This window comes from Coffea eugenioides, chromosome 2 (assembly GCF_003713205.1).
Source record: "Coffea eugenioides isolate CCC68of chromosome 2, Ceug_1.0, whole genome shotgun sequence".
NCBI lineage: Eukaryota > Viridiplantae > Streptophyta > Magnoliopsida > Gentianales > Rubiaceae > Coffea > Coffea eugenioides.
Genome location: NC_040036.1, coordinates 17,834,587 through 17,861,950, shown reverse-complemented (window position 1 = coordinate 17,861,950; position 27,364 = coordinate 17,834,587). Strand labels below are relative to the sequence as shown.

The 27,364-nt window shown below is 35.6% G+C and overlaps 2 protein-coding genes and 2 long non-coding RNA genes across 11 annotated transcripts; 1 reads left to right on the top strand and 3 right to left on the bottom strand.

Annotated features, from left to right (window-relative positions):
* Window positions 1-251: 251 nt before the first annotated feature.
* On the bottom strand, window positions 252-7,345 carry LOC113760791 (kinesin-like protein KIN-7E). 5 transcript variants are annotated; one of them, XM_027303517.1, is made up of 16 exons: window positions 7,259-7,345; window positions 6,473-6,561; window positions 6,165-6,353; window positions 5,599-6,068; window positions 5,064-5,153; window positions 4,864-4,964; window positions 4,644-4,757; window positions 4,496-4,577; window positions 4,339-4,406; window positions 4,166-4,231; window positions 3,921-4,045; window positions 3,322-3,649; window positions 2,769-2,870; window positions 1,737-2,681; window positions 816-1,135; window positions 252-716 (listed from the first exon to the last, which is right to left on the bottom strand). In XM_027303517.1, exons 4-16 carry the CDS (start codon window positions 5,819-5,821, stop codon window positions 395-397), a joined length of 2,886 nt encoding a protein of 961 aa, XP_027159318.1. In that variant the 5' UTR covers window positions 5,822-6,068; window positions 6,165-6,353; window positions 6,473-6,561; window positions 7,259-7,345; the 3' UTR covers window positions 252-394. The 5 variants fall into 5 exon arrangements, with proteins under 5 accessions (XP_027159318.1, XP_027159320.1, XP_027159317.1 ...); XM_027303519.1 differs by lacking the exon at window positions 7,259-7,345 and adding an exon at window positions 6,684-7,136; XM_027303516.1 differs by lacking the exon at window positions 7,259-7,345 and having other exon boundaries at window positions 6,142-6,353; window positions 6,473-7,136.
* An 8,517-nt stretch (window positions 7,346-15,862) lies between these two features.
* Window positions 15,863-18,593, bottom strand: LOC113762437. 2 transcript variants are annotated; one of them, XR_003467201.1, is made up of 4 exons: window positions 18,000-18,593; window positions 17,773-17,809; window positions 16,790-16,901; window positions 15,863-16,596 (listed from the first exon to the last, which is right to left on the bottom strand). It is a non-coding gene; the product is annotated as an uncharacterized LOC113762437 (long non-coding RNA). The 2 variants fall into 2 exon arrangements; XR_003467202.1 differs by lacking the exon at window positions 17,773-17,809.
* Window positions 18,594-20,134: 1,541 nt separating this feature from the next.
* Window positions 20,135-23,580, top strand: LOC113764020 (B-box zinc finger protein 18-like). 3 transcript variants are annotated; one of them, XM_027308051.1, is made up of 6 exons: window positions 20,135-20,669; window positions 22,164-22,260; window positions 22,351-22,466; window positions 22,543-22,785; window positions 22,896-22,996; window positions 23,088-23,580. In XM_027308051.1, the coding sequence occupies exons 1-5, from the start codon at window positions 20,577-20,579 to the stop codon at window positions 22,983-22,985; spliced, it is 639 nt and encodes a 212-aa protein (XP_027163852.1). In that variant the 5' UTR covers window positions 20,135-20,576; the 3' UTR covers window positions 22,986-22,996; window positions 23,088-23,580. The 3 variants fall into 3 exon arrangements, with proteins under 3 accessions (XP_027163852.1, XP_027163851.1, XP_027163850.1); XM_027308050.1 differs by having other exon boundaries at window positions 23,069-23,580; XM_027308049.1 differs by having other exon boundaries at window positions 20,136-20,669; window positions 22,896-23,580.
* A 2,742-nt stretch (window positions 23,581-26,322) lies between these two features.
* LOC113760419 lies at window positions 26,323-27,021 on the bottom strand. Its single transcript, XR_003467035.1, has 2 exons — window positions 26,903-27,021; window positions 26,323-26,761 (listed from the first exon to the last, which is right to left on the bottom strand). It is a non-coding gene; the product is annotated as an uncharacterized LOC113760419 (long non-coding RNA).
* Window positions 27,022-27,364: the final 343 nt, after the last annotated feature.

Genomic DNA, 27,364 nt, shown 5'->3' with positions numbered 1-27,364 from the left:
CATATAGTATATATAATAGATATCGAGTATTAGAATTCAAAATTTATAAAAAGACAATTCCCTACTTTTCTTTTTTCCCTTTTTTTCGAGAATTTGACCAAAACGATCCAATAAAGTAAACCAAGTCTTTAGCCATGCTTAAGAAAAGGATTACTCCTAGCAGTTGTTAATTGGCTTTCTTGCTCCCTTCACACATCAAGTACATATGTCTGTGAAAACATAAGCCAATGAAGAAGGGAAAAATGGACAAATTAAAAAAAAAACTCTAATATGGAATCTTCAAGAAATATCATAAAGTCTGGATAATCCTTCAATAACAAATCACAGTTCCAGTGAAGATAATTAACCTAACAACTCGCCTGTGTATTTTCACAATATAGATTCACTGCAGAGCTCATACAAGGGAAGCCGTGCTATTTTTCCAGCCAAATGACCTCCGACTCAAGCGTGGAGGTGTGAAGCTAAGCCCAAACATCTCCTTGATCGCCTGACCTTGTTGGGAGAACTTGATCAGCTTCGCAACGATAGCAGCACTCTCTGAAACATGATCAATATCCTCGGTGTTGCTCCACAAACGTTGGACTAGCTGCAATCTCCTTTTCTTTGAGTTCAAACCTATACCCCATTTCTGATATATTCTATTTCTTTCATCACTAGTCAATCTTTTGTTGACAAGCCTGCTTAGCATTCGTCTCTCCCGCAAAAGTGCCTTTAGGCTGTACATAGGTGGAGATGAAGTTTACGATATTGAAGATGCCATCAAATTCATTTGGCTTTAGCGTGAAAGTGGGGAGAGGGGGAAAAAGAGGATATACCTTGAAGCTAAAGTTAATGTCCGACCATCTTGTTCAACTGGGTTTCCTTTGGAAAAGGTTTCCTTCAGGAAGAAGAGCCTTCGTAGCTCCACCTCCATATAAATAGAATCCATTGGTTCACCTCTAAAAAGCAGGAAGAAATATGTCCTGTGGACCAAAGAAACATTGCAAGTTTGCCAATGCCCTAATATCAGTCCCCGTAATCTTTCAAACTCCAGTGGCCATTGCAAAGGATCACCTGAAGACTCCAGCAGTGGATCGAGCCCAATATCTTTGAGAATCTTTCCTGGACTTTCAGCCACACAATCAGTTCCTTGACCCTATCCTCCACAGAAAAGCGACAGGTTAGGATGGCAAAATCGTGAGAAAGGCCTCAGTTTCAAGTTACTAATTCACCCCACAACCAATGCATGTCCAGAAACAACTAGTTACTAAATTGAATACCCCACCACAAAACTGTGAATCTACAAACCACGCCCACTTATCAGAAACTACAGTCAAATGCACGCAAATTATACTCTATTAGATTCACGCCATGGATAGCACAAGACATTCAGATTTTTGCTTTAGATTTACACACAGTTTCAAACAACACATCCATTGAAATTTCCTATAGTACGATGTTCAATATTAAATTAAAAAAAAAAACCTATGCATGAAACCTGCTTTCATAAGCATTTGACAAGAAGAAAAAAGTCATTGATATCAAACATTTTCTACTGGGAGCATCTAGATTCCACAACAAAAGGAGGAAAGTTATCTAGAAATTACAAAATATCAAACAAAAGTAAAACCATAACAAATTAGTAATGCAAAGTGGCAGCCAGGCAGTTATCCCATAAGATGAATAGAGACTACAATAGAAAATTATGACACCTCATAGACAAGCTCAATACAAACAACAAATATGATCAGTCTTACCTGATCATCCATTTTATTTTCATACTGATGCTTGGCCATTTCTTTCAGTCCAGCAACAAAAGTATTGACACTGGGGATATCCTCATCTGCAGCATTGTTTTGAGATTTTAGGTCATCCACGAAGGCGCTACCATTAGAGGACTGTGAGTTGCTTCTTGACAATCTTCCACCATTTGCACCAAAGGTAAATGGAGGAATCTTCCAGTGCTTTCTGCGCAGACCTTCTGGTCTTCCTGGGAAGTTTTTCTCCAATCCATCCGGTGGGGTTGCTTCACCATCTTGTACTGTCTCAGAGTCAGGTGAAGATGACCCAACCATCAGATTAGCTCTACAACTCCTGCTTCTGGTCAACTTCAGACTTCTAGAACCAGATGCAGTAGTAGACGAGTCCCAACGGGACTGCTCCTCTGGGTAAGGAGTACCAAGAGAATCTATGGTCTTCTGAACTCTTTGAATATTTTGCTCCAATGCTCCATAAGTGAAGCCATTCTGAATGCCACTCGCTCGTCTAGAAATGGTTGATAAGAGTTCCCCATCTTCCCTGTTTTGATTACCAGGTACCCTTGGCATTGGAGACCTCCCTCCATTCTCAGTGTTGTCAACCGTTACAAATCTGTTATCCTCATCAGACTTACCTGTCTCGATACATTGAACTTCCTTGCAGATCTCATCAGAATCCTCTCCAGTTCCAGCCACAAATTCGCCATCCCCCAAACTAGCATCAGAGCAATGAAACTTGCTTCCATTTGACATCAACGTAGAAGCAACATTGGATGGAGAGCGGTCAAGACTATGTTCTGAAATCTGTCTGTGGGAAAGCTCTTCCCCTGCATTGTCTCTTTCACAAGATCGAGGTGCCCTAAATATTCGTATAGCAGGAACAGTTTCACCAGATGACTCTGATATCAAGCATTCATCTTCACATGCCTTTTTTTCTTCCATATCCTGAAGCATAAGTCCAGAAAATAGCAAGCTGGCACTCTGAAACCTTGTTTACCATTTAGAAGATAAAAAACAAATAGGAGAAATTACCAATAGTCTGGAAGCTTGATTTCCAACCATTTGTTGCAAGTCCTCAATCCGTGATTGTGCAAGATCCAGTTGCTTTGTGAGCTCCCTCACCTCTCTTTCCAACTGCAGAGGGTACACAACCATGTTACGAGCAATCCTCTGTAGAAAAGTATTGCAATGACCAACATTTTGTGCCCTTAACCTCAGTATAAGTCTGACACAAACACACACACACACACATACATATATATATATATATAGAGAGAGAGAGAGAGAGAGAGCACTTTTACTAACAAATACTGAAATACCTATGGATGGGGTTACAAATATCAACTAGTTGTCGGGGATATTATGACTCATATATTCCAAGTGAAATAAACAGACATCATAAATGTCTCTGTGATGTTATAGAAACACAAATACATCATTCACCTAAATGTGTTTCTATTCTATTCAAGAATCAAATGTCAACTAGGACTACAACAAAAGATTCACATTTTATTGGTCTCTGTTTTCTTTATTTATTCTTTTTTGCATCTTATAATATAAAAAAATTTTCAAAAAACAGCAAAACCTTTTCGATTTGCAAATCTTTCTTTCTCAGCAATGCTGTATGATCATTGATTGACCCTGGAGTGCTTAGTTCACTTTCCAATCTAGCAACTTCTCTTTGCAAATGCTTCACCAAGGCCTTGTCAGACATCACCACATTGACTTGTGCATTTGTGGAAACTTCCTTAGCACAACTAGCAAATAGTAGAGTATTTCTAGATTGCTCAACATGGCTTCGTGCAGGGCTCAAGGTGCAAATGATGGCAGTTCTTGCATTCCCACCCAAAGAGGGTTGTAGTATTCGTGTTAGCTTAGAATCTCTGTAGTTGACGTGACCATGTCTTCCCTTGCTGCATTAGATTAACACACCAAAGTTAATGAGAAATGAGCACCTTAAAATGACAACTTTTGAGCTCTAATATAGTATGAGAAATAATCAGAAGCACGGAATATACAGAAGAGAATTTAAAGATGGACATCCAATTGTAGTTACTCCCAACCAATTAAAAGGCACTTTCCAGGAAAAGTTTATATGGATTTAGAGAACCAAAAACCCATCAAACATGATAATTGTCAAGAAGCCAACTGAATTTGTCATGGAAGATAGAAAGACTACTCAACCTTAGCTTACGAATCACAGTTCCCAGGGTAAGTAAACTCCGATTGATGTGACAACCTTCTTTTAGCCTTTGACCAACGGATAATGCCTGAGATGCACGCTCACTCCCAGCCAGATCAACAAAATTCTGCAGATAAAAACAGATTAACTTGGAATGACTAAGCTTATTTTATAAAAAAACTCACCAAATTACTCCCATAAATTCTTAGGGAAATAGAAATTTTTTGGGAAGATTATGTAGCAGTACCACACTGGCTGCCAGAGTGGTGGAGTTGTCCTTCCCTATAAACTCACGAGCTGAACTTTCAATCGTCTGAATCAAATGAAAAGTAGGTGTGTATAAGATTTTTAGGGTCCTCCATACACAGTTCTCACAAGAAAAATGTTCACAGAGGAGAGGGAGTGCTGGTATGTGCATACCAATCTAAGTATTTGATGAGATCTAGAGCTTGTTTCATTCAAAGAGGTCTCGCCAATTTGTCTTTGAGCTGCCCCAAATTCATAATTGAATAACTCATCATTTCCTCTTTTAAATAGGCAATGGAAATGACAATTCAGTATATTAAGTTTTCCTAACCTTCACAGATTGATAGGAGCTCCTTCAGATGATTCCAGTCTCTCAGAGTTTCTTCAGTGAGTCTCTCAATAATGGTCCCTCTCTGTAAATTTGATATGATTAGACAATTTCATAAACCTACAGGATGCAAGAAGAGACATGCATTCACCTCTGGATCATCAAGTAGCCTGAGTGGAGTATTATCTGTGCTAAGCAGGTCTCTTACAACTTCATTATAGATCTCCATTGCAGCAAACTTTAAAACAAATGCCCTTTCTTCATGCTGAAAAAAAGGCACAAAAGATAATTCGAAGCAGATAGCCAGACAAAGTAGAAGATGCATTGTGACAATCACAGCTAAAATAACAGCACCAGACTTGGTATTTTACCTTTTGTATGTAATCATAAATATCTGCTACTGTATACTCGGTAATCCCATTCATGGTGTATGTCTTTCCACTGCTCGTTTGCCCATACGCGAAAATGGTTGCTAAACCACAATATTTTGGAAATTGAAAAACATGAGCTTGTCAAGTATGCGTGAATTACAGCACCAATAAGCAAACAATAAAACCTTTATGATACTTACAGTTGATACCACTAACAGCCGAAAGAGCAATTTCCTTTGTTCCATCATCATACACTTTCCTTGTCGGACAATCACCTCTGAATACTCTGTCTACTCTCAGAGAAGTAATCCATGCAGCAAAGAGGAGGGGGGGGGTGTTAAGGAAAAAATTACTTAAAAAACTTTGTGAAAATTTTCTAATGCAATTGTAGACAACTTAAGCAGACGGTTAAAATCAGCAGAACATCAAAACCTCAAACTATCATTGTTGTTAATACATTGCAAAAATGTCAAGAGTATAGCTTAATAGCCTAACTCCATATTCACTTGCAATTAACAACCAGCAGTAAGTTGCATCAGATCCCTTGATGAGCCAATTACAAGCATTTATCTTGAAAAACAGGGTTAGAACACCAAAGTTTGAAGAAGATGGAAAACAATGTACAGTAAAGAGCCACAATATCTGGATTTAAGCTAAGAAAGACTGCTCAGACACATTCCCATTTCAATTTCAGATTGACACTTATAAAGTGAACAGCTAAATCCAGTGTCTTACCAAATGAATAAGCAGTTGGGAGCCCAGACCGCTCCTGGAGGCTATTCCGGTACAAAATGGTGGTCTCATTAATACATTCCCAATCCGAAACATCATTCCTCAAAATCTCCCTGTCGCTCAAAGGTCTCAACCTCACCAACACCAGAATCTTTTCTTCACTTCCATTTGCCATCCCTTGCATTTTCTCCCACTTCATCAACTCTTCTCCTCCAATAGCCCCCATCTCTCAAGAACCCACTTCCTTCTTTATCTCGCTAATTTTTCCAAAATTCGCTCCAAGATCACCAAAAATCAATAACCCATGGTTACGAACTCCCCAAACAATCGAAAAAATTAAATGCACAAAATTTCACTGTTCCATATAACTGCCCAAAAGAAGTAAGGCAGTTAGGCTGTTGAAGCAAAGCTGTCCCATCTTCAACAGCATTACAACAGCCATCTCCAACCAGAATTCATAACTGCATCATTGTCTGCAACAGAAGAAGCTAATTAAAGAAAGTAACATTAGACAATCTAACAAAGTATGTGAAAAGGATTATTTACGAGGGATTAGTTGTGATTAGCACTTTTGCTTAACCGTAGGCCTCAAGTTTTTTCCCCCAAAAATCTAATGGCCCATTCGTGACACAGCTTTGCTTAATGTGGACCCAACAATGCTTCAATACCAAGGAACAAATTGTTTCTTCTCTTTCCTTTTCTGGTTTTTTTCTTTATAGAGCTCTGTAAAGGCTCGGTGTTCTCGCAGTAGGTGGACCCTGGTGCAAATAAATAAACTTGTAAAGCATATTTTCTAATTCTTCATTTCTTTAGAGAGAGAGAGAGAGAGAGAGAGAGAGAGCTGTAAAATTAATGAATTGCGTTGAGGCCCCTTCACCTTGAGTCGTTTTCAGAGAAACGGCAGCGACAGCTGAGGTTTCAGATGAGAAGGGGCTCCTCTCTAACTGACTGGCCAGAAGCTCAGAACTGCAAATTTAAAAATGCCGATTTTTTGCAGAAAAATAAACAAAAATGTAACCGTTGAAATTAAATTAAATCTCCACTAAAAGCATCAGATAATTCATGGGCTTTCAAAAGTAATATCACACTTGACCACGTAACCGCCAGCGCCGATTCCTCCGCATTTGAGAAAAACTAGCATGCAAATTGGATAACGTGAAATTCACTTCAGCGGTGAAATTGCTAGAACTTGAAAAAAATGCTGGGAAAAAAATAGTTAGTTTTTCTTATCTTTTCTTTTCGAATATTTAGTAGGGAGGAAAAGTTGTCTGAGAAACTCTGAACATCCGGGAAAATGGAGGAGAAGTGTGAATGTGAAGTTGTCAAAGGGATAATGAAGAGGTAAGAGAGAGAGAGAGCGACAGAGAAGGAACCTTTACGCGTCGAATAAAGTGAGTGAGAGGCGTATATGTGTATATATTACTCAAAAAAGAGATGAAAATGGAGGAGAATGAGACTGTGAGGGGTTGAATTCCAAAACTGAAAAAGAAATCCAGAGACAGCGACCAAATGGAACAGTGACTTTCGGCCAACCGCAGCCCTCCCCACCACCACCCCCACCCCCACCGTGGATCTAAAATACTGCAGCTGTCTAATAATAAAATGGCGACTCCACGCAGAACAAAATTAGCAAGCCCAGATAAGTGGAGAAGGAAGGACTCACAGAGGCCGGAGCTGAGAAGATGGAATGGTTCGGTAGCGCATTCCTGTTAGTCCCAACTTTGCAGATAGGGACTTGGGAGGACTTGGAGGGGCTGTTGCCAATTTTTTCAACTTTGCCTTTGGCTGCTGCTATGCTGGCTGTATTCTCGGATGACGAAATTTATAAGATAGTCCTTCAGATCCTAAAGTAGAAAAATTACTCCCTCGAATTTAAAATGCAAAAATTTGATTTCTGTCTGATCTTGAACAATTTGTCTTCTCGGACCAAATTGTTACTCTTTTTACCATTTTTAATGCACAAACTAAGGACATATGCTACGTTTTTGCCACTTTAACGCATAGTTTGAAGGACATAAATAAGAGGAGGTGCTTTGCTAAGCAGACTAATTTGTAATTGATATAATTAAACTTTAATCTTTTTGAATGAGATTATCGATATCTTCCTTCTTTTTTTTTTGGACAAAATGCTCCAATAGCCTTCAAACTATTACAAAAATCAACTTTTGCTCCTTCAATTATTAAATTGACATTTTGATAGTATTAACTTTTCCAACTAATTAAAACATATATTTATAACACTTCAGTCGGCTTGAGTTGTTATATCCAACAATAGAGATTGTTTTTGATAGTTTTGGCATGTCAAAAAATGTTTGTTATGTTAAAAAAGTCAAACCACTTTTTAGTCCTTCCTTTTAATATATGGCTTTGTTTGGATCTCCTGTTTTTGGAGTGTTTTTCAAAAACTAGTTTTTCAAATTCAATAAAAGTTACAACAAAGTACTCTAAAAGATAATCTAAAAATTAGTTTAATTTTTTTAAAAATTTTACCAAATATCTCATAATAAAGTGCCAATAAAAAATATTTCAAAATATTTTCTAAAAATATACTCTAAAAACTCTGCTACAGCTAAGTTTTTCAAAAACACCCCCAAAAATAGCTAATCCAAACGGAGCGATAGTCTTTCCCTTTAATCATATACATATTATCATTCAAATTCAAATTTAGAATTTATAAGCGTAAGATTGAAAAGAAAATTACAGGCATCACAATCAAACCACTATTATTAAAAAGTTAAACTCTTAAAACATGACAAAATAATTGAGAGGAAGAGAGTAATATGTTTTGTGATTTAGGACATGTGTGATATAAAAGATGATTGAAAATATAAAAAAAATTGAAAATGTATTTATGATATAAATAAATATTATTTAAAAAAAATTGTACATAAACACTTTTGTTTTCAAAGAGAGAAGACACTTCCATGTGGCATAGATGATGTGAACATGGACATTTTAGTCCAACAATTAGACTTGATAAGAACATAAAATGCTTCGTATCCTAACCAATGATCAATATAGTGTTTGAAACTGAAGTATGTCAGAGACCATATTTATAGGTTTGAAACTGAAGTATGTCAGAGACCATATTTATAGGTTTTTTTCTTATACATAAGGGTGGAAAAAGATTTTAGAGGAGCATGCTGGTTCTATTTTAGCAATTTTACCAAATTCGCACCTTTGGGCAGGAAGAGCGGAAATGACGGGTTTGGGCTTTCCTTTTATGGGGGAAAGCCTGGACGATAGCCACGTGCCCACGTGGCGGTCCGCTTGTCGGTGTAGAATATCGTACCAGACGAAATGCCGCTTAACCGTTGATGGATGAGATGCCAAGTGGCCAGCGGCGCAGGACCGGAGCGGAGCGCCCCACTTTCCTGGTGCCCACTGGCCACTGCCAAGGCCAGCCCCGGCCCAGTACGACTGCGACGGAGATTGGAATTTGGGAAACTACACAACCCATCACTAGCCTGGTGCTACGTCACTGGGGCTACAGCATGCAAATTTTCGCAAAAACCACGCTGCGGACGAGGATAGTTCGATCAATTCAAACCTCCTATTTCCACCCAAAATTTTTTTTCAAAATTGATATTCCATCGTCATCCATGATCCATGTGTTAACACAAGGATTATCTTCACAATATATAAGGGGAATTATCTTACAAAATCCTACAATATATACAAAAAGAATCACCACAAGCATTCTTATTTTTTAAGGTTCCAATTACTAATTTACCTTTAATTACAAGGGTAAAATGTCTCAATGAAATCCAAAAAAAATTCCCGCAATTAGTAGATAACTCATTAACTGCAACTTTCTCACACGAAATCCGACATATTCTCCTTAACTTCCATCATCTTTCTATATAATTACATATATTATAAAGTGATATGACGAATAAAACTTTTTTTAAAAGATAATTTTGATAAATATATCTTTTGTTAACTACACATATTAGGGTGTGTCTTGAGTACTATTGTAGTAAAAATACACCGTAGCACTTTATAAAATTCTTGATCTACCCTAATCATAAGGTCAAATTGGTCTTCGTCTATTTAAATACAATCAACACATAGTTATCCATTGAAATTACCCACTAATTACAACTTATAACAACTCCCACATATTCCTCTCAACTTCTATTACCTTTTTATCTATGTTTTCAGAACCAGACCAGATATCGACTCGGTCGAGCTCAGGGATCAGGGGTTAATGGGTTCAACCGGATTCGATAGGGGTTGAACCGGATGACGTCATAAATAAAATTTATTTAAAATTAAAATATTATATGTAAAATACTTAATAACATGTTAATATTAATAAAGGTATATTCATATATATTTGATGTTTCAAATATATTTAATAAGAAATACAAATAAATTAGAGCAATCAAGTAGCAATTTATATTATTTAATAAGCATTAACAAGTTTAGAATTAAAATTATGGATTTAATTAAAAAATAACACCAAACTTTAAGACAACATTTATAAAGTATGAAATATTTGAGGTATGTTAATAATTTTTAACAACTTAAGGATCAAAACATCATATTAAAAATATTCTGACCTTTCAAAAAAAGTAAAGAAAAAAAAAGAGACCGGGTTCATCTTTCCGGTCAAACCCGGGTTTTAACCTGGTTTGATCGAATTTTTGATTTTTCGGTTTTTAGGATTAACTCAGACCGGCCAATTGACCGATTTTCGGTTCGATCGATCGAACCGACCGATCCAGTTCGAGTTTAAAAACAGAGCTTTTTATATAATTATGTAGATTAGAAACGAATCTTACCAATCAAGAAAATGTGGTAAAAAAATAAATTTGATAAATATATTTGTAATTGACTGTATACACATTTTTAACACTAGTTGAACATAAGCGCCTTATTCGACAAATGTACTTCTCAAATTAGTTTAAAAAAGTCTATACAAAATATGCTTGATATTCAAGTACTTGTCATTTAATTTTTTTTTATGTGATTTTATGAGCTTATAACAAGTTTTGTCCCATTTTCAAGTTCACTTACTAGTTACCGCAGTAGACAAAATGGAATTTCTCCATTTTTCGAATTCTATGTTTTGGATACCCTTCATAAAATCTATTGCTTATCTTCGAAATTCTTGACATTGATCTAGAATGTGTATTGACTCTAGAGTTGTAATCACAACCCAACTTCCCTTGTCTTTTCATTGGAAAGCCACAGAAAAAGAAAACTTACGCACGCCTATATCGTCCATGCCAAGGACTTCTCCTCCCAATGAGTCATAGGTTAAAGATCAACGCTAGATTGTTCTTTATTAGTATCCAGTCAAAAGTGTTTATAAAACTCTGTAAATCTACAAAATAGATTAACTCAAAAAGGTGATTAAATATTGCGTAGACGGATTAAAGATTAATATAGATAATTGTTTATTAGTATATAGTCAGAGGCGTTTATAAAACATATACTATAAATCTACAAGACAGATGAACTCAAAAAGGCAATCGAGCATTGTGCATCCATGCAAAATTGAACGGTACAATATGCAACCGAAATCAATGGCCGCCTAGTGCCTACTGCAGAGGGTACCCCTTACCAAATTAACGTGCATTCCAGAGGGTGGCGTTGATCACGGATCAATCTCTGCTTTATGGTACCAGTACCCGTGCCGTTTTGTCGGTTGAATCAACTCCCCAACTCAAGGGCTTTAACTACTTCCGTGCGCCAGGACGAGGATACTGAGTATAGGTTTTACCCCAAAGAAATGTTATTCAACGTCGAGGATAAATAATTTTAGTTGGAGCTCAATTCTTGTTCATATATATGTGATTTTGGGAATTTATGACACTAAAGTTTTCGTGACTAGCATTAAAAAGTAAGCTTTTTAGTTTTAGAACATCACCACTAACCTTTCTCGTTAATATCATGCCCGACATTTCCAAAGATAGAATCAAGTCATTCATGGTGTGATAAACAAACCCACGCCCCAGTCCTTGTGAGAAGAATTTGAATGACTCAATTTCGAATTCAAGCACATTTGAATTTAAACCAAATACTACAAGCAAATCACGAATTCATTCGATTACGCTTATCAGAGTTTAATGGGTACCTTTTCACCGTGGGCTGAAGAAAATCGTAAAGAGGTGGCAAAAGGCGAAGAAATTGGAAGGCGAACGTGGGTGAATAATTATTATTGCACCCCACCACTTTGGACCATGATGAGTGAAGAAATAAGGCGGTCAGATGGTAATTACCACTATTAATTAGGACTGCTAGACATCAGTGGAATCATTGGTGTCAGCATCAGGACAAAACAAATTATAAAATAGTGGAATGCAAAATTTGTGTCTTAAAAGTCAAAAGATCAATCCCGGGATCAAAAGACTACTACTGAGTCCGATTGGATTGTTATTTTTAGAATTTTTGTAATATATATATATATATATCGTAATAATTTGATGTATGCAAGATAAAAAAATTTTAATCACAAAAATTGTAAAAATTTTTTGAGGAAAAATAGCAATCCAAACAAAGCTTTGAGGATAACCAACTTTCCGGAGAGGAGTTGACCACAACATGAATTGTGGGGTGAGAGGTGAATGATTCAAATCTTATCTCACATCAATGTGTTATTATATGTGATTTTTTCTAAATCAAAACGGGAGCGTGGCGCATCCATTTGGTCTGATGGTAGTTTCAGTCTCCGTCAATTATCTCAATTTAGTTTGGGCCACTCCCTTAGTAAGTTCAAATAGAAGCAATAATAGATTAGATGTGCCGTTCCGCAAAAAAAAAAAAAAAAAAAAAAAGCTTTAAAAATGTAACAGGCAACAAAATTTGCACGGTTGCAACGAAGCTTTAGATTGCTATTGTCGCAAATACTGGGAAGGCTATTGGTGACATGCATCAGTATTATTATTATTAATTAATTAGTCAAAGCCAAAATGTTCTTCAGCTCAAATATAGTATAGTATGCCTGGCGAGAGCCCGTTTGAAAATATTGATTATCCATTAATGTCAAAATTGTAATTTGCTTCCAGGAGGAGACCACAATCTGCATTGTCCAAGACTAGTGTTCTTAATTTGTCTTAACTAGACCATAACACCAAACTTCACCTCTTGAAAGGCAGCTCAGGATTTCCCACAAGAAAAATGCTTTTATATATATATAGCCCATGATATGTAAGCTCATTTTTTTTAGTCAAATTTTCAAAGAAAGAGAGCCCTGACTGAAAAGACTTTCGGTTCAAGTCTTAAATATATATATATATATATATATGCAAAATCATTATTGATCTCCATTGAGAATACCATATATATAAAAAGATCAAAGAACCAATAGATGCAACCATCGACTAAGTGGGTGAACTGAACCCCCAACGAAAAAGATACTTCTAATGCACGCTGCCTTACCAACAACACAGACCGCAAAGGTTTGCAATCCTGGTAGACGACAATTGCAAAGATCCAAGCTTTGTGGTTTTTTTTTAAAAAAAAAGTCATCTGACTTTAGTGCCTGTTTTTCATTCAACATTTATTATTCAAGGACACGTATCCCTTTCACGTATCTAACTTCTTGATTCGTAAGTTGGCCCTTTGCCTTGCTTCTTCTTGGATCTTACCACCAAAAAACGAATTAGAAAAGGTGGATAACTGAACGTGTTAGCAAAAAGGGCCTTTTTTTTTTTCGGTGATTCTTTTCCCTGTGTTTTATTTTTTGGGGCAGAGCAGGTTAGGTACCGTACTTCAACAAATTTAACGAACTTGGCAGAAAATAAGATGTTCATATATGGTACGACAAAACTGGGAGTTGCTGTTCTGAGTTGGCCCAACCTACGAGTTTATGCCAGGGTGATGGATTGATTGGGGAGAATTTTTTAAATTTAGGTATATTTACCTTTTTTTTTAATAAAAAGAAAAAAAAATCTATCTTTGACCCTGTTTGATAACTTATTTCAGCACTTAAACTTAATGGATTCAAATCTTAACATATTTAGGCCGTTTGATAACCAAAAAATTGAACATTTGAATTAATTAAGTAGCACTGACTTGTCATTTATAAACTATCCACTTATCACTGAATCTAAGCAAAACTTGCTCCCAAAATTAAGTAATAAACTATCCATTTATCACTGAATATGACATATACTTAAATGTATTAGATTTAATATTTAACAATTTAATAATTTAATGAATTCAGATTTCAAATTTCAGTTTTTAGACTTCAATTTTATAAAAAACGCACGCTGATTGCGCTCTTCCCATATACGAGATGGATACTAAATTTTGTTCATTTTGGGACGGAACAAAGACATTTCAGACAATATTAAATTGGTTGGGTCATGGGTGAAGGGCTTTTTTAACTTTATCGCTTTATCGTGACATCGTACGTTTGGAAACCCCAACTACTGGAACAATTTATTATTAAAAAAAGGAAAGCGATATGAAGTATCCCAAGCATCACACTTTGAATTGTAAGAACGAAGAAGCTTTGTTATATAGTCAATGACTAAAATTTTGAGCAACAAGTGATGGCATTTTATTGGATATATTCATATCCCAAGGCTCACACTTTGAATTGTAAGAACGAAGAAGCTTTGTAATATAGTCAATGACTAAAATTTTGAGCAACCAATGATGGCATTTTATTGGAAATATTTGTGTCAGGTAGTCCATGAAAAAGTTTGCACAATAGAAAGTTAAAAAAACGAAAAATTCATGAAAAAATTCAGCCATCCGATTCTGACCTACAGAACCAAACCTATTTTGTTGGGCCATGCGATGCAACATATTGCCCAATTCACCAGTACATGATGTTTTGTCCGCTACGAATAATCCCATCAGAGCTCCGACGTTTAGCCCAAACTTGAAGGCCCAGACCAGCGTTTCTCACTCCATTAGCTCATTTCGGTCTTAATAAACTTGGTTTCGAGTTTTGAGAATGTGCATCACCATGCCGATTCATGGATCTCTTGGTCGAGAAATTCAGGTAAGAGGATCGAGTCATTTTTTCTCAGTTTTTTTTTAAAAAAAATTCGGCAAATATTAGTTAACAGTTGTATTGTATTTTTTGAGCTGTTTTTAAAATTTATTATTATAGGTATGAATGATAAAAATAGTTTTTGAAAAAACTGTTCAAACACACTAGTATTTTTCCCTATTTGATCCTTTGAATTTGAATTCCATATTCAAAGTTGCGATGGGATCAATTTATTAAGAAGAATCGATTCATTAAAGCCTCAAGCATAAAGGTTGGGAAAATCACATCCGACTTGGTTGAATTTTTTTTTTCTTTTTCCCCATCTTAAACTACCCCAAGACTTTGGTACGAAGTGGACCAAAATCTGATGAACACCTGAGAATCCGCCATTCGTGCGCGATATTTCCGGCCATCGTGATCACACGTATTTTCAAACAAAGCTATTTTTTTCGCCTTGTCATTTGTAGTTTGCACAGAGTTTTGACGTGCTTCATAAACAACTTCTTCTACCTACACACATTTAATGGCCACTAGGCCTTGGCTTGTGGTCACCACCAAGATCATAAACAACTTTTGCCTCTCACCAAATTATGTCATAACATGTGATCGCTTTAATTGATTTTTTCCGATGGCGTCTCTACTCATATTGAGTACTCCTCTCCATCCCCTTAAATTATGTTAGATTAGATTATAAGAATTCTACCGTTACAACAAATACTGGGTTTGTTTGGTTAGGAGTTTATTTGAATGATTTATTTAAAATAATTACTGAACTACTTTTTATGATGTGATGTATATAAAATAAAAATATAATTAGAGAGATAAAAAAAAGTGATTGAAATTTATGTATATAAAATTTTCTTTTAAGCACATATGCTCTCCAAGACAACATAAAAATAACAAAAGAAATATTTATTAAAAAAAAAGAAAGGAACTTTAAGAAAACAGCCGCACGAAGTCACAATTTACTTTGCTGCAATTTTCTTTTACTTCTCCTCAAAAGAAAATAAAAGAGACATCCACATGCAGAATGAAACAAGTCCAGAAGAGTCCGGGAAACTGATGGATGAGGATGGTTTGATGGTTGCTGTCATGGCAGAAAAAATTATTAACTCCGAAGCATTGTGGCCGCGTATTAGTCCTAACTAGGAGAGGATCACCGCGCTATGCGCGGTGTTTAATTGCAGAGTCTGCTCGATGATGCCCAGTAGTGTATAATGAAAGATAAATAACAAAATAAATAACAGAAAAGTCACATTGAAATTGGCTCTATGAATGTAAATTTCAATCTTGTCCAAAGGAAATAAGATATAGAACTAAAGTTATATTGATCCAAAAGTACATTAGTAATGTAAATTTCAATCATGTTTGGAGGAAACAAGATATACAATAAAAGTTACATTGATCCAAAAGTACTCTATTACCTATACTTTGAACAGCTAACTATACTCTTGTTCCGTAGTGCTTTTTGGACACCTCAAATTCTCAAATAACTTCTTCTGCCAGAAGGTTTTCGCCACAAAATACTCCAATATCAACATGCAATCAACAATACTCCAATGAAACTAAGAGACTAAACTTCGCCTGTAATCCTTAGTTCTGATCAAGTCAGATACAAGAAGAAAAAGAACTTCCAGAGAACATTGTGCAAGTTTCTAGTCTGGGGAATTGAAAAGTTAAAACATATATGAAATAAATGTAGAAAGCAATTACGGAGAACCAGAAACAAAAAATCCCAGGGGAAAAAGGAACAGTTAAAATTCATTAAAAAAAAAACAGCTGACAAAACCAGAAAAAAAGGGAAAGGGAAAAGAATTTAGATTTTCATCAAAGCAAAATTATTATCAAAATCTGCTGATGGCAGTCAAGCATTATCCTACATCCATGATAATCCCATCAAATGAGAACTTATTAAAACAAACCACTATGATTGCATACTCTATCCAAACAAATTGCCATTTAGGCATTTTATTTGTCTCCAACAATTTCAGCCACATGGTTAATAATCTTCTATGCCATGTATGCCTTGAATATCAAGAAATTGACTGGCAAAGCATGAGACAACGAATTCAGAAAATGTGAAAGAAAAGAAAAAATGAACTACATGAAGAAGATTTTTCACATTTAGCTATTTATGAAAGAACAAAAAAATTTGAAAGAAAGGAAAAATCTGCTTTCACTGTGTATGTTGACAAAATTATATATCTTAGATTAAACAATCAAATCTAAACATGTTACCTCTTGCTGTTCAATTCGAACCCATTTTGAGTGGCGTAAATAAATCTTAAAGTTTCTAGCAGAATTACCATCACCAATGCTTCAAGCTTCATCACGATCCATTTCGATTAACCTAAAAGGGAATAATATTAAATAGGTTAGTCGAGCAAAAACACAACTTGAAAACAAAAACAAAACCATTTCTTATACAGATACATAAATATAAAAGGTTATTTAAAGTTTTTAAACAAAATGACAATTCACTCCCCAATTCTAAAATGTGCTCAGAATCTAGTAGCCAAGACGTCTTATTCTTGGGCAAACGTCTTTTTACCTAGAAAAACTAAAACCATTTAAATTAAGGACCATTATGTAACGTTCATGTTCTTCAATTGGTGTTCTTTCACATAAATAGAATGAAACACTTGTTCTATTTTTTCGTTATGAAAGAAACAGAAATGATACATAGATATAGTTTTAAGAATAATTAAACATAAACATTTTTTATTGCATAAAACATTTTGCTCTTGTTTAAAAAAAATTTTCTTCCATCCCTCCCAAATTAACATTCTTCGCTCTCTCCTACCTTCCTTGAAGAAAAACTCAATTAACTGAATGCTTATCAGTGAATACTGAATTACCACAATAAATATAACACTTCAGTACTACTATCACTCATTATATCCACCTACTATCAATATCACCAATTTATTAAAAATTTCTCTAGACTAACACATCAGCACTACTACCACTCATTATATCCACCTATTATCAATATCACCAATTTATTAAAAATTTCTCTAGACTGAGCACTGAAATTAATGCAATTAATCGAATAATTAACCAAAACTCAGCTACTCTATCTACCAAATTTAAACATTTCAACGGGTGAAAAATAATAACTTCTATCAATAGAGATAGACAGAAAACTTCAAGCATTCTAAATATAAGGACTGTAACCTCATGGAATATAGCATTTTGAAACCAAAAGGATAAGAAGATACCTTAGAAGAAACAACACAACCAATATAATAGAATATCCTGCAAAGCAAGTTCATGCATCAAACATCCAAAAAAAAAAATCAAAGAACCGTTAGAAGCAACCCAAAATAAGGATCCATAGTAACTGCGAATAAGGGGGGAAAATATCATCAACTTAACATAAAAACTTAAAAGGACTCGGAAAGAAATATAGACATTAACATTTGAAAAAGAACCAAAGAATCCATACCTTTACATTTCGTTGTAACTCTCAACTCTGGAATCCAAGGCAGAATAATCCGAGAAAATGAACAAAATTAAATCAAATAGACAAAAACACCAAGGGTGTAACACTCGAAAAGGAAAACTAACAAAGAACAGTATAAGGAAAATATAGTCAATATTTTAGGCACAAAGTTTTGTACAATTGTAAAATCCGAATGTTTGGTTATTGGTTTTGCGGGACAAGAGATATACAAAGGACAAATTATTGCTGACGATGACAAGAAAATAAGGAGCTGAACAAGGGGAAAAAACCCACAATAATAAACTGAAAAATAAACATTTGAAAAAAATACAGCATCTATGGAAGTGCATAATTGAGCTTTCTCTTCATCATTTTACTTTATTCACCTCTTCTTGGTTCTAACGAGAAGAGTTTTGAGAGAATTATCGGTGGAGAATGGAAGAGGAGCAGTCCTGATCAGAGAAGAAAAAAGAAAGGAAGTGATCATAGCCTCATAGGACTCCTCGAGCCACTCGATTGATAAGAGTAGATAGGTGAGCTGTCGATTTCTAATGGAAGCAGCAGGACAACAGATGACATAAGCAGCAGCAACTCTTGTATTACTTTCCCAGTAGTCCCCGAGAAATGATGTTGGGGGTCGAAAAAAACCAAAAGAAACAAAGCAAAGCCAACCAAAGCCACGTGGGACCAGAATTTAGCTGCAGACTTCCAAGCCAGACGTCCAAGCAAAACAAAGAAAAAAAGAAACAATCGGCTGGATGACAACCAATTCACGCGAGGGAATTCACACGAAGCAGACGACCATCAATTGGCCAATGGAAGCCTGCCACGTCAGCAATCAGAACTCAATTGAAAAGCTCCCCATTCCCGCATAGACTAGATATGTTAAGGAAGGGTTGAAATTGAACCGACAAAAAAGCCAAGTCAGATGCCATGCCAAAATCCCTTTGACTAACTTTTTTGAAATTCTGGTTTCTGTTTTTGTGCATCATCTGTTTTCTTCTTTCTTTTGGCTTTTGTTGTTCCGTCAAGCCTTCTCGAATCTATGCCTTTGATGCATGGACCCGACTAAGCTACCAGTGCTTGCTAACTTGTCCATTAAAAAAAAAGGGACCGAATAGATGTGTATAAGCGCGTATAACTTTTTTTTTTTTTTTTTAATTGTAGGTGAAAGTATCGAAATCGGGAGTTCATTTATACTTTTTGTTTCAAACCATCCAATTCATTCTTTTTTCTATGCATTGCATTTTCTTAAATTTTTTGTAGAAAAAAAGACTATAAATGTATTTGAGGAAAAAAAATAATAAGAAAATGTGATCACGGAAAACGACACAATTTTTTGAAAAAAATGGTTGTCCAAACGAGGCCTAAAATTGCTTACTCCTTTTTTTTTTTTGGTGCTATGGTATAATTGCTTGCTTGATTGTATGCGTGTGTGTATAATTAGAGTTCAATAGGCATGTGTCCGATTAGTTAGTACTAGGGTGCAAACGAGTCGAGCTCGAGTCGAGTTTTGGCTAATCGAGCCGAGCTCGAGTTAATTTTGTGAAGCTCGAACTTGAGCTCGAGCTCGACGAGCTCAAAATATCAAACTCGAGCTCGAGCTCGAGTTTAAAAAATAAAAAAATAATTATTTATTTTTAAAAATGAATAAAATAATAATTTTTTTAATAAATAATAAAATATTAGGGATATATATGTAATTTTATTATTAAAATAAAAAATAAAAAAAAATATATAATTGAGTTCGCAAGCCAACGAGCTTAATATTTTTGAACTCAAACTCGAGTTCGAGATCGACTTAATTAGTTCGAGCTCGTATTCGAGATGGCTCGATTGGTGAAACACCCTAGTTAGTACCACATGTCCTGGTACCGTCACTCCCTTTCTTTTCCACTGGGACCGTCTGGGTGGGTTGTACGGGTACCGGTATACCTTCCGTCCTCCCAATTTCCCAAAGGTCCCAAACGCAGCCGAAGGGAGTGGGGTACCACCTAAGACGTGTCCAGAAGAGTGATGCGATGTGTGCCGTAAATCGTACTGCCGCGTGTAAAGACTCGTACTCATTTATGAGTACTTTTCCTCGTAAGCTTCAAAAGACCAAAAATTACCAAGTGCTTCCGTCTTCTTCCTCTAATCTAAATTCTATAGCGTGTATATACCACAGTAGCTTGCGTATATCCATAATTAGATACGGCCAAAGCTAACTTGGTAGTGGAGGAGTATTAATACTTTGTCTAGCTCTCTATACATGTTATCTCTCCTCCTCGTCTTCTGCTGCTGTTGCACTTGCATGCTTCACCATCTTAATAAACTATGGTACTAGTTTGACAAAAAAAAAAAAAACAAAATAAACTATAGTACTAGCACTGGTACGGAGTACTGCTTTTGCATTCTTGATTCCCTTCCTTTCGGTGGGGGAAAAACAGGATAGACAATCCAATCGGCAACGGCCAATCAATTATGGGGCGTGGAAGGAGCGGAGTGAGGTGAAATGAGAAAGAAGCCTGAGATGCACAAGACAAGAAAGTACTCCTTGTAGTCTTAGCTGAGCAGTGTAGTAAAACAATCGGGTAGAGAATGAGAACGATTTGTGACGTATGCGAGAGCGCTGCCGCCATCGTTTTCTGTGCCGCCGACGAGGCTGCTCTTTGCCCTTCTTGCGATGAAAAGGTACTAGTCTGCTGGTGCTCCTACTGGGATTTCTATTACTACTACTACTAACCCCTATAATATTCGAATGCACACCTTATTGATTTTCTGGCCATAATGTAGAGGAAATAAGGACTGGAAAAAAAGGCATTGGATAAAGATGATGAATTATTCTTTGGGCAACATACTTGTTGGATTATTGGATGATGATTTATGCAGCAGATTGAAAACTGAAGAGTGTTTTTATTGGTATTTCTTAAGATATTGAGGATTGAAGCGGAAATTTATTTTCTGGTCCCTTTATCTTTCCTTGATGGATCATAAAAGCTTGTGTCGTACCTACGATAAAGTTTGGAAAGAGATTAAGGTGGATAAGATTCTGGGGTCCAAAATTCGCATGAATGGAATCTCTGGCTTTTCATGTTTTAGATATCTCTAATTTTATATACTATTTGCATTTCTGTTCTGCCTTCTGTTACTACATTTATACCTGCACTGGAGCTGTAAATTGGGTTAAGAACCTTGGGTCGGCAGCTTGATGTTATTTGGTTCAAGTTTGTTCATTCTTTTTCCATTTGGCAAGCCCCGCTTGATTGAGCTTTTAGCTTTTAGGCTTGTTTGTTTGCCGAATCAAACTTTGACCGGGAATTTCATGATTGGGTTTTGCTAAGATCCTGCAATTGGAGAAATCTCTGGAATCTGGGTTTCTCTAGTCCATTGTTACTAGTTTCTCTCTACTTACAAGTCGGACAGAGTTGGCATCAATCTCCCATAAACCTACTTGTGCTTTGGGTTGATGATATTCTATTGGGTACTTGTTTCCAGGGAGTACCCTGGAAACGATAATTATTTGATCCTAAGAGGCGTTTCTCGGATTTTCCTCTAACTTGAACACAAACTTGAGCCTTTTGCACACGTTTCAGCCAAGCTATAGGTGAATTTGGAGCTCATAACAAACTGAAAAGAAGAAGTAGAAGAAGAAATAAGAAGCAGATGTACCCCACACTTGTGCAAGACTGCTAATTATCAAGCCCAACTTGAGTGCATACCAAAATTGTTTGAAATTTATACAAAAACTAGGGTGTCACATGAATCCATCTCTCTTAGATGATCATCATTCTTAAAGTAAATTTTCTACAATCTGAAGGTGCACATATAATTAAATCAACACGAAAGATATTGTAATGTAGAATTAAATGGGAGCTCTGATTTTGAACTTTTGCCTTTCACCTATGATGATTCAAAAGAAGATACCCATGGTTTTGGTTGTTCTGTGAATTTAGAGAAGTGGATTGCTGAGTGCCACATGGACAAATTAGACGAGGAATAGCTTCATGTACTGTGAGGTGTAACACCATTGTTGGATACACAATCACGGCAATGAGCGTGTTACAAAGTCGAAATTTTTATACCGAAGTTCTTGGGGATTCGACATACAGAAATATTACCTTTCTTAATTGCTTAATTTTTGGTCGAATCTATTCAGCCTCATTATGAATGAAAATGGTGTGGCAGGTCCACATGTGTAACAAGCTCGCTAGCCGACATGTTAGAGTTGGGCTTGCTGAGCCCAGTGAAGTTCCACACTGTGATATATGCGAAAATGCACCTGGTATGTGGATTTTACTTCTCCCCCTTCTCCTTCTCTGTTTGCAATGCTGCCACATAACTAAGAGTTTTCTACCTTGACATCTTTATGTAGCTTTCTTTTATTGTGAGGTCGATGGAAGTTCCCTCTGTCTGCAATGTGACATGTTAGTCCATGTTGGGGGAAAAAGAACCCATGGGCGATATCTCCTATTGAGGCAGAGAGTTGAGGTTTGTGGTTTTCTGAAACTGTTGGATCCACGGATCACAAGTGAAATATTACTTTTTCATTGGTATGCTATTGTAGTTTCCAGGGAGCAAACCTGGTCGCTCGGACGAGCTGGGATTGCAGCCTATGAGTCCAGGAGAAGCAAGGAGGGAAGCTCTTCAGCCATCTAAGCTTGCGACAAATGAGAACCAACAAAATCACAATACATGTCCCATTCCAATGCTAGAAAATGACAATCATGTTGGAGATAAAATGGAGAGTAAATTGATTGATCTGAATGCTAGACCTCAACGGTTACATGGACAAGCTTCAAGTAATCAGGTTTTCATATAAAAGAGGACAATCTGGACTTCTCTGTTTTTTTTCCAGATTATATTTTAAACGCATAATTTTGCTAACTTGGACAATCATCCATGAATTTTATTTTGAAGGAACAAGGAATGGGAATGTTAAGTGGCAGCAATCATGAATCTGTTAGTGTTGTTCCAGTTGCATCCTTTAAAAGAGAGAATGACAAGTGATTCAGACACAGGTAGTTGGAAGAGTGTTATCTGATTTGGTTTAAGTTTCCATTGATTCTTTAGCTTTTGGTCACTGTTCCCAGAATGCTTTGTGGGGCACAGTTTACATCCAGGAAGTAAGTAGATTGTCCGGGTTGACTGGAGAACCATCGAAATGCGATTATTGACCGGAATACTGTTAGAGATTGCGCATTTTTTGATTGGACTGGTTCAACCCTTCTCAACTCGTAAGATCAAGAATGAGCCCCCTTTCCAGAGGCTGGCACTTTGGATTGGATTCTCCTCCTCTGGTTGGAGCCATAAACGAGGCAGCAGTAGCCCATATCAATTGTATGAGATCCTAAGGCTTATATCAGAATCCAAGGTGCCCAGAAGCATGCAAAATCTGAGTTCACATTGTGTTTGTAAGAAATGTTTAGACAAAGTTTGGGGGCATCGATCAGATAGGAATTTCATCAGATTTTTCTTTGTCACCCTTGCTTTGCCGTGGGGTACTTTTATTATTACGCTTGTCAGACTACTCCTTTCGCTTGATATTACTAGGAGGAAATGCCCGCGCGACGCGCGGGTGTTTGGTGCCTGTGTTTAAAGAAGATTTTACAGTAGTTCAAGCGAATATCAAAAAACTCACGCACATTGAGTAATAATATGAAGTAACAAAATATCTAATGTATACTGGAAGATGGAGAAGAAAATTATGCATGCTATCTTGCTCAGTTCATATATTTTGAAACAAACACTTGTATACGAGCTTTTTATTAACAAGACTAAATGAACTTTAAACAGATACCCAAATGATTAATGGCAATAAACAAAGTGATTATCCACTTAAAGATGCATTTACATAACATTCTTGTTGATGAAAGTAGTCAACTTTTTTAGCAACGACAAAGCCTAGCATCAAAAGGTTTGGTTTCATCCGAGGATTCAGCAATGGATCATCAACCCCCGTAGATTTTGGGTGAATATAATGTCAAATGCCCTTAACATAGGCCTTTACCTGTAATTTCATTAATTCAATACTAATTAGATCTTTCCCCCAAAAATAAGGACAATTGAGAAAAATTACATCAAGATCGAAGCCGTCTAGTATCTCCAGCCAAACCCTTGATGCCATGTTATGTGCTAAATTGCCACCAGCACTATCCCCACCAAAAAACACCCTATCAAAGCTAGCATAATCCCTAAGCCATACCTCAGGACCCTCGCCATTTGAATGAGGGGCAATCCATTTGACTGCAATCTAATAATCTTCATAAGCAATAGGCAAAGAATGCTCAGGGGCGAGCTGATAGTTAATTGAAACTGCTACAACACCACCTTCTGCAACTACTACATTAAGGTGCACGTGATATGTAGGAGAGAAGACAGATTTGATCAAAAAGCCTCCACCATGTAAGTAGACCAAAAGACGAAGTTTTGTATCTCCAAACCTATTCCAACAAAACCACATCATTTAAATTGTATAGAACAACCAACTTTGTGGAGAAACAATAATATCAACATTAAATTGCGCTAACAGAGTATCCAATTTTGGAATGAAAGCATTTAGCTAACAATAAAAATTACGATTTTACAACGCAAATCATACCATTAAAAAAAAGAATGAAACCTCACCTCAAGTTGAACCACCAAGAATAACTTCACCAGAGAACCATATTGAAATTAGGGGTGAGCAAATTCGGTTCATACCGAATTCATAACCGAATTCAAATTCAATTCGATAATTTGAAATCGAGTATTTGGTAATTTCGTACAAATTCGGTATATACCGAATTCACCGAATTCTAATATGGTATGAAATAGGTAATGAGATTATGAATTTGGTAATAACTGATTTCGCATTCAAATTCGGTAATTGAAATAGGGTACCGCATTCGAATACCAAATTGGTATATAAAATTATATAATATATAGATAAATGCTATTTAGTATTAGTATATACTACTAATATATTATTATATTATATAAGTAAATACTATTAATAATAATTAGTATATGGTATTATCATCATATCATGTACTTATAATAATAATAATATATAATAATGTACAATATATTATTTTAGTATTTGTTAATTGTTATATGACTATAATAATACAAATATATAGTAATACATAACAATATAAGATAACTACTTATTATTTTTTACATGAGTAACATGACTAGAATTAGATAATAATTAACACATATATGTATAATACTAAATATTAAACAATAAACATAATTAGTAATTAGAATTTAGATATTGGTAATTTGATACATCATTGATCATTCATGTTTGAATTATTGAATATTTGAATGCATAATCTGTAACTTGCAAGTATTAGTGTGCTCAAAATTTATATTACATATTTAACATAAAAATTCATATTATCTATTTACTAATCTTAAGGTTTTAAGTATAAACAAGACAACTAAGCAGTGTAAGTGAATGCATGTGAATTGCAAATCAATGTATTAGCGTATTGACTTTCACAATAACATATGTAAGTAAATAAGTTTTATTTTGATTTGAAATAAATTATAAGTTTGTAACTAATATAACTTATCACTAGTCATTGTAATTTGTAAGTTTGTAACTACTATTACTTATTATTAATCATTGTAAATTATAAATTCATAAATTATCACTAATTATTGTACAGTCTAAGGTTTATTCTAGTTTAAATTAATCACTTTTTATGTGTTCCTTAAATCATAGACTAAGGATTCTAGGTATAAGTGATCAAATAAATGCCAATTAAATTTAACCACAAAATGATTAGAACATAAGTAATGTGTGAATTTATGAATAAATTTGGGGATCAAATTAGTAATAATTTTTTAAAAAATCAGTTTTTTTTAATAGATGAATTCGGTTAGACCGAATTCATTACCGTTTTCGAATTTGAAATCGGTTGAAGAATGAATTCGGTTATGACCAATTCGAAATTGAAAACGGTTTAGATTTCTATAGGTCAAATAACCGAATTCACCGAATTCATTGCATCGAATTACCGCTTTTGCACCGAATGCACACACCTAATTGAAATCCAGAGTACAATGGCAATACAAATAAGTATTTATCGAAAGACGAAAGGAACATAACAGAAGAATGTGAAGGGGCAGACATTTGAAGAATTGAAGTTGAAACTAATGCTCAATCATAAATTCCTTAATAAACCACATTATCCTTGCTTTAATTGAGATGAAAATAACGTTTGAAGTTCTTCAAGTTATAATAGCAAAGTAACAGTAATAATTGATACAAACCAAAATAAATGTCTCTGCAAGGGCATTTAAGTAATGACACCAATAAAGAAGCTATTATGGGTTGTACCCATTGTAGAAAAGATGATCAAATAATCTCACATTCCCAAACTACCCAAACCTTTGAACAAATCATCACTGCATCTTTTAGAATACAAGGACATTTCAGTAAACACAATAATACACATGCTATCTAAAGTAGTACCCAATACTATAACTACACTCAAAACAACCTCACAATCCCAAAATACCCCTATTCTTGCTGTTGAAATTCAAAACCATTCTTTGACCCAAACTCATTCTTATATAGTATAAGGATGTTGCCGCATCTCTTATTATTGAGTAATTATTATTATTTTTCTTTTGGTTGAGTAGTTTAGTATTTTTGTTTTCTGCTTTCATACCTGGAATGGAAAGCGGAGAACTTTGAAAAGAAGATATGCAGCTTTAACGGACACGTACTGGACGCCCAGATTTAAGAGTGTAAAACATCTGATGCTTGCATTCGCAGAAGTGATGGCCGCCTGAAAGATGACAGAAATGGGTTATTCTATCGCAGTTTAGCTGTTCAGTAAACCGCTCAGAAAATATTTACGTGCTGTAAACTTGTATTGTCTAAACTGTTAAATCGATGACTGTAAGTTTTAATTAAATGGTATCATTACCCTGTAGGCTCTATCCCGCTGCAAGAATTATCACCATGGACAACTTCGTAGAGCTTAAGCAACAAACAATCAGATCCAGAGAATCGTAGCATTGTTCGGCTCATTTTTGCTTTCCGACAACTAAGTATACTTTTGACCCAAAAAAAAAAAAGAGATGGCAAGGGTATATGTTATGGAGCCTGTTTGGAACCGGAGTTTTTTGGGAGTTTGTCTAAAACTTTACTGTAGTGCACTGTAGAAGTTTTTGAAAAAATTTTGTAGAAATTTTTGTAGAGTGAAAAACTTTTTTCCTTTTTTTTTTCTTTTTTTTTCTTTTCTTTCTTTCCTTTTTCTTTTCTTTCTTCTCTTCTCCTTCTTCTTCTTCTTCTTTTTTCTTCTTCTTTTTTCTTCTTCTTCTTTCTTTCTTTCCTCCCCGTTACCTCCCAGCAGCAGTCACGCTCGCCACCCCTCTCCTCCCTTTCC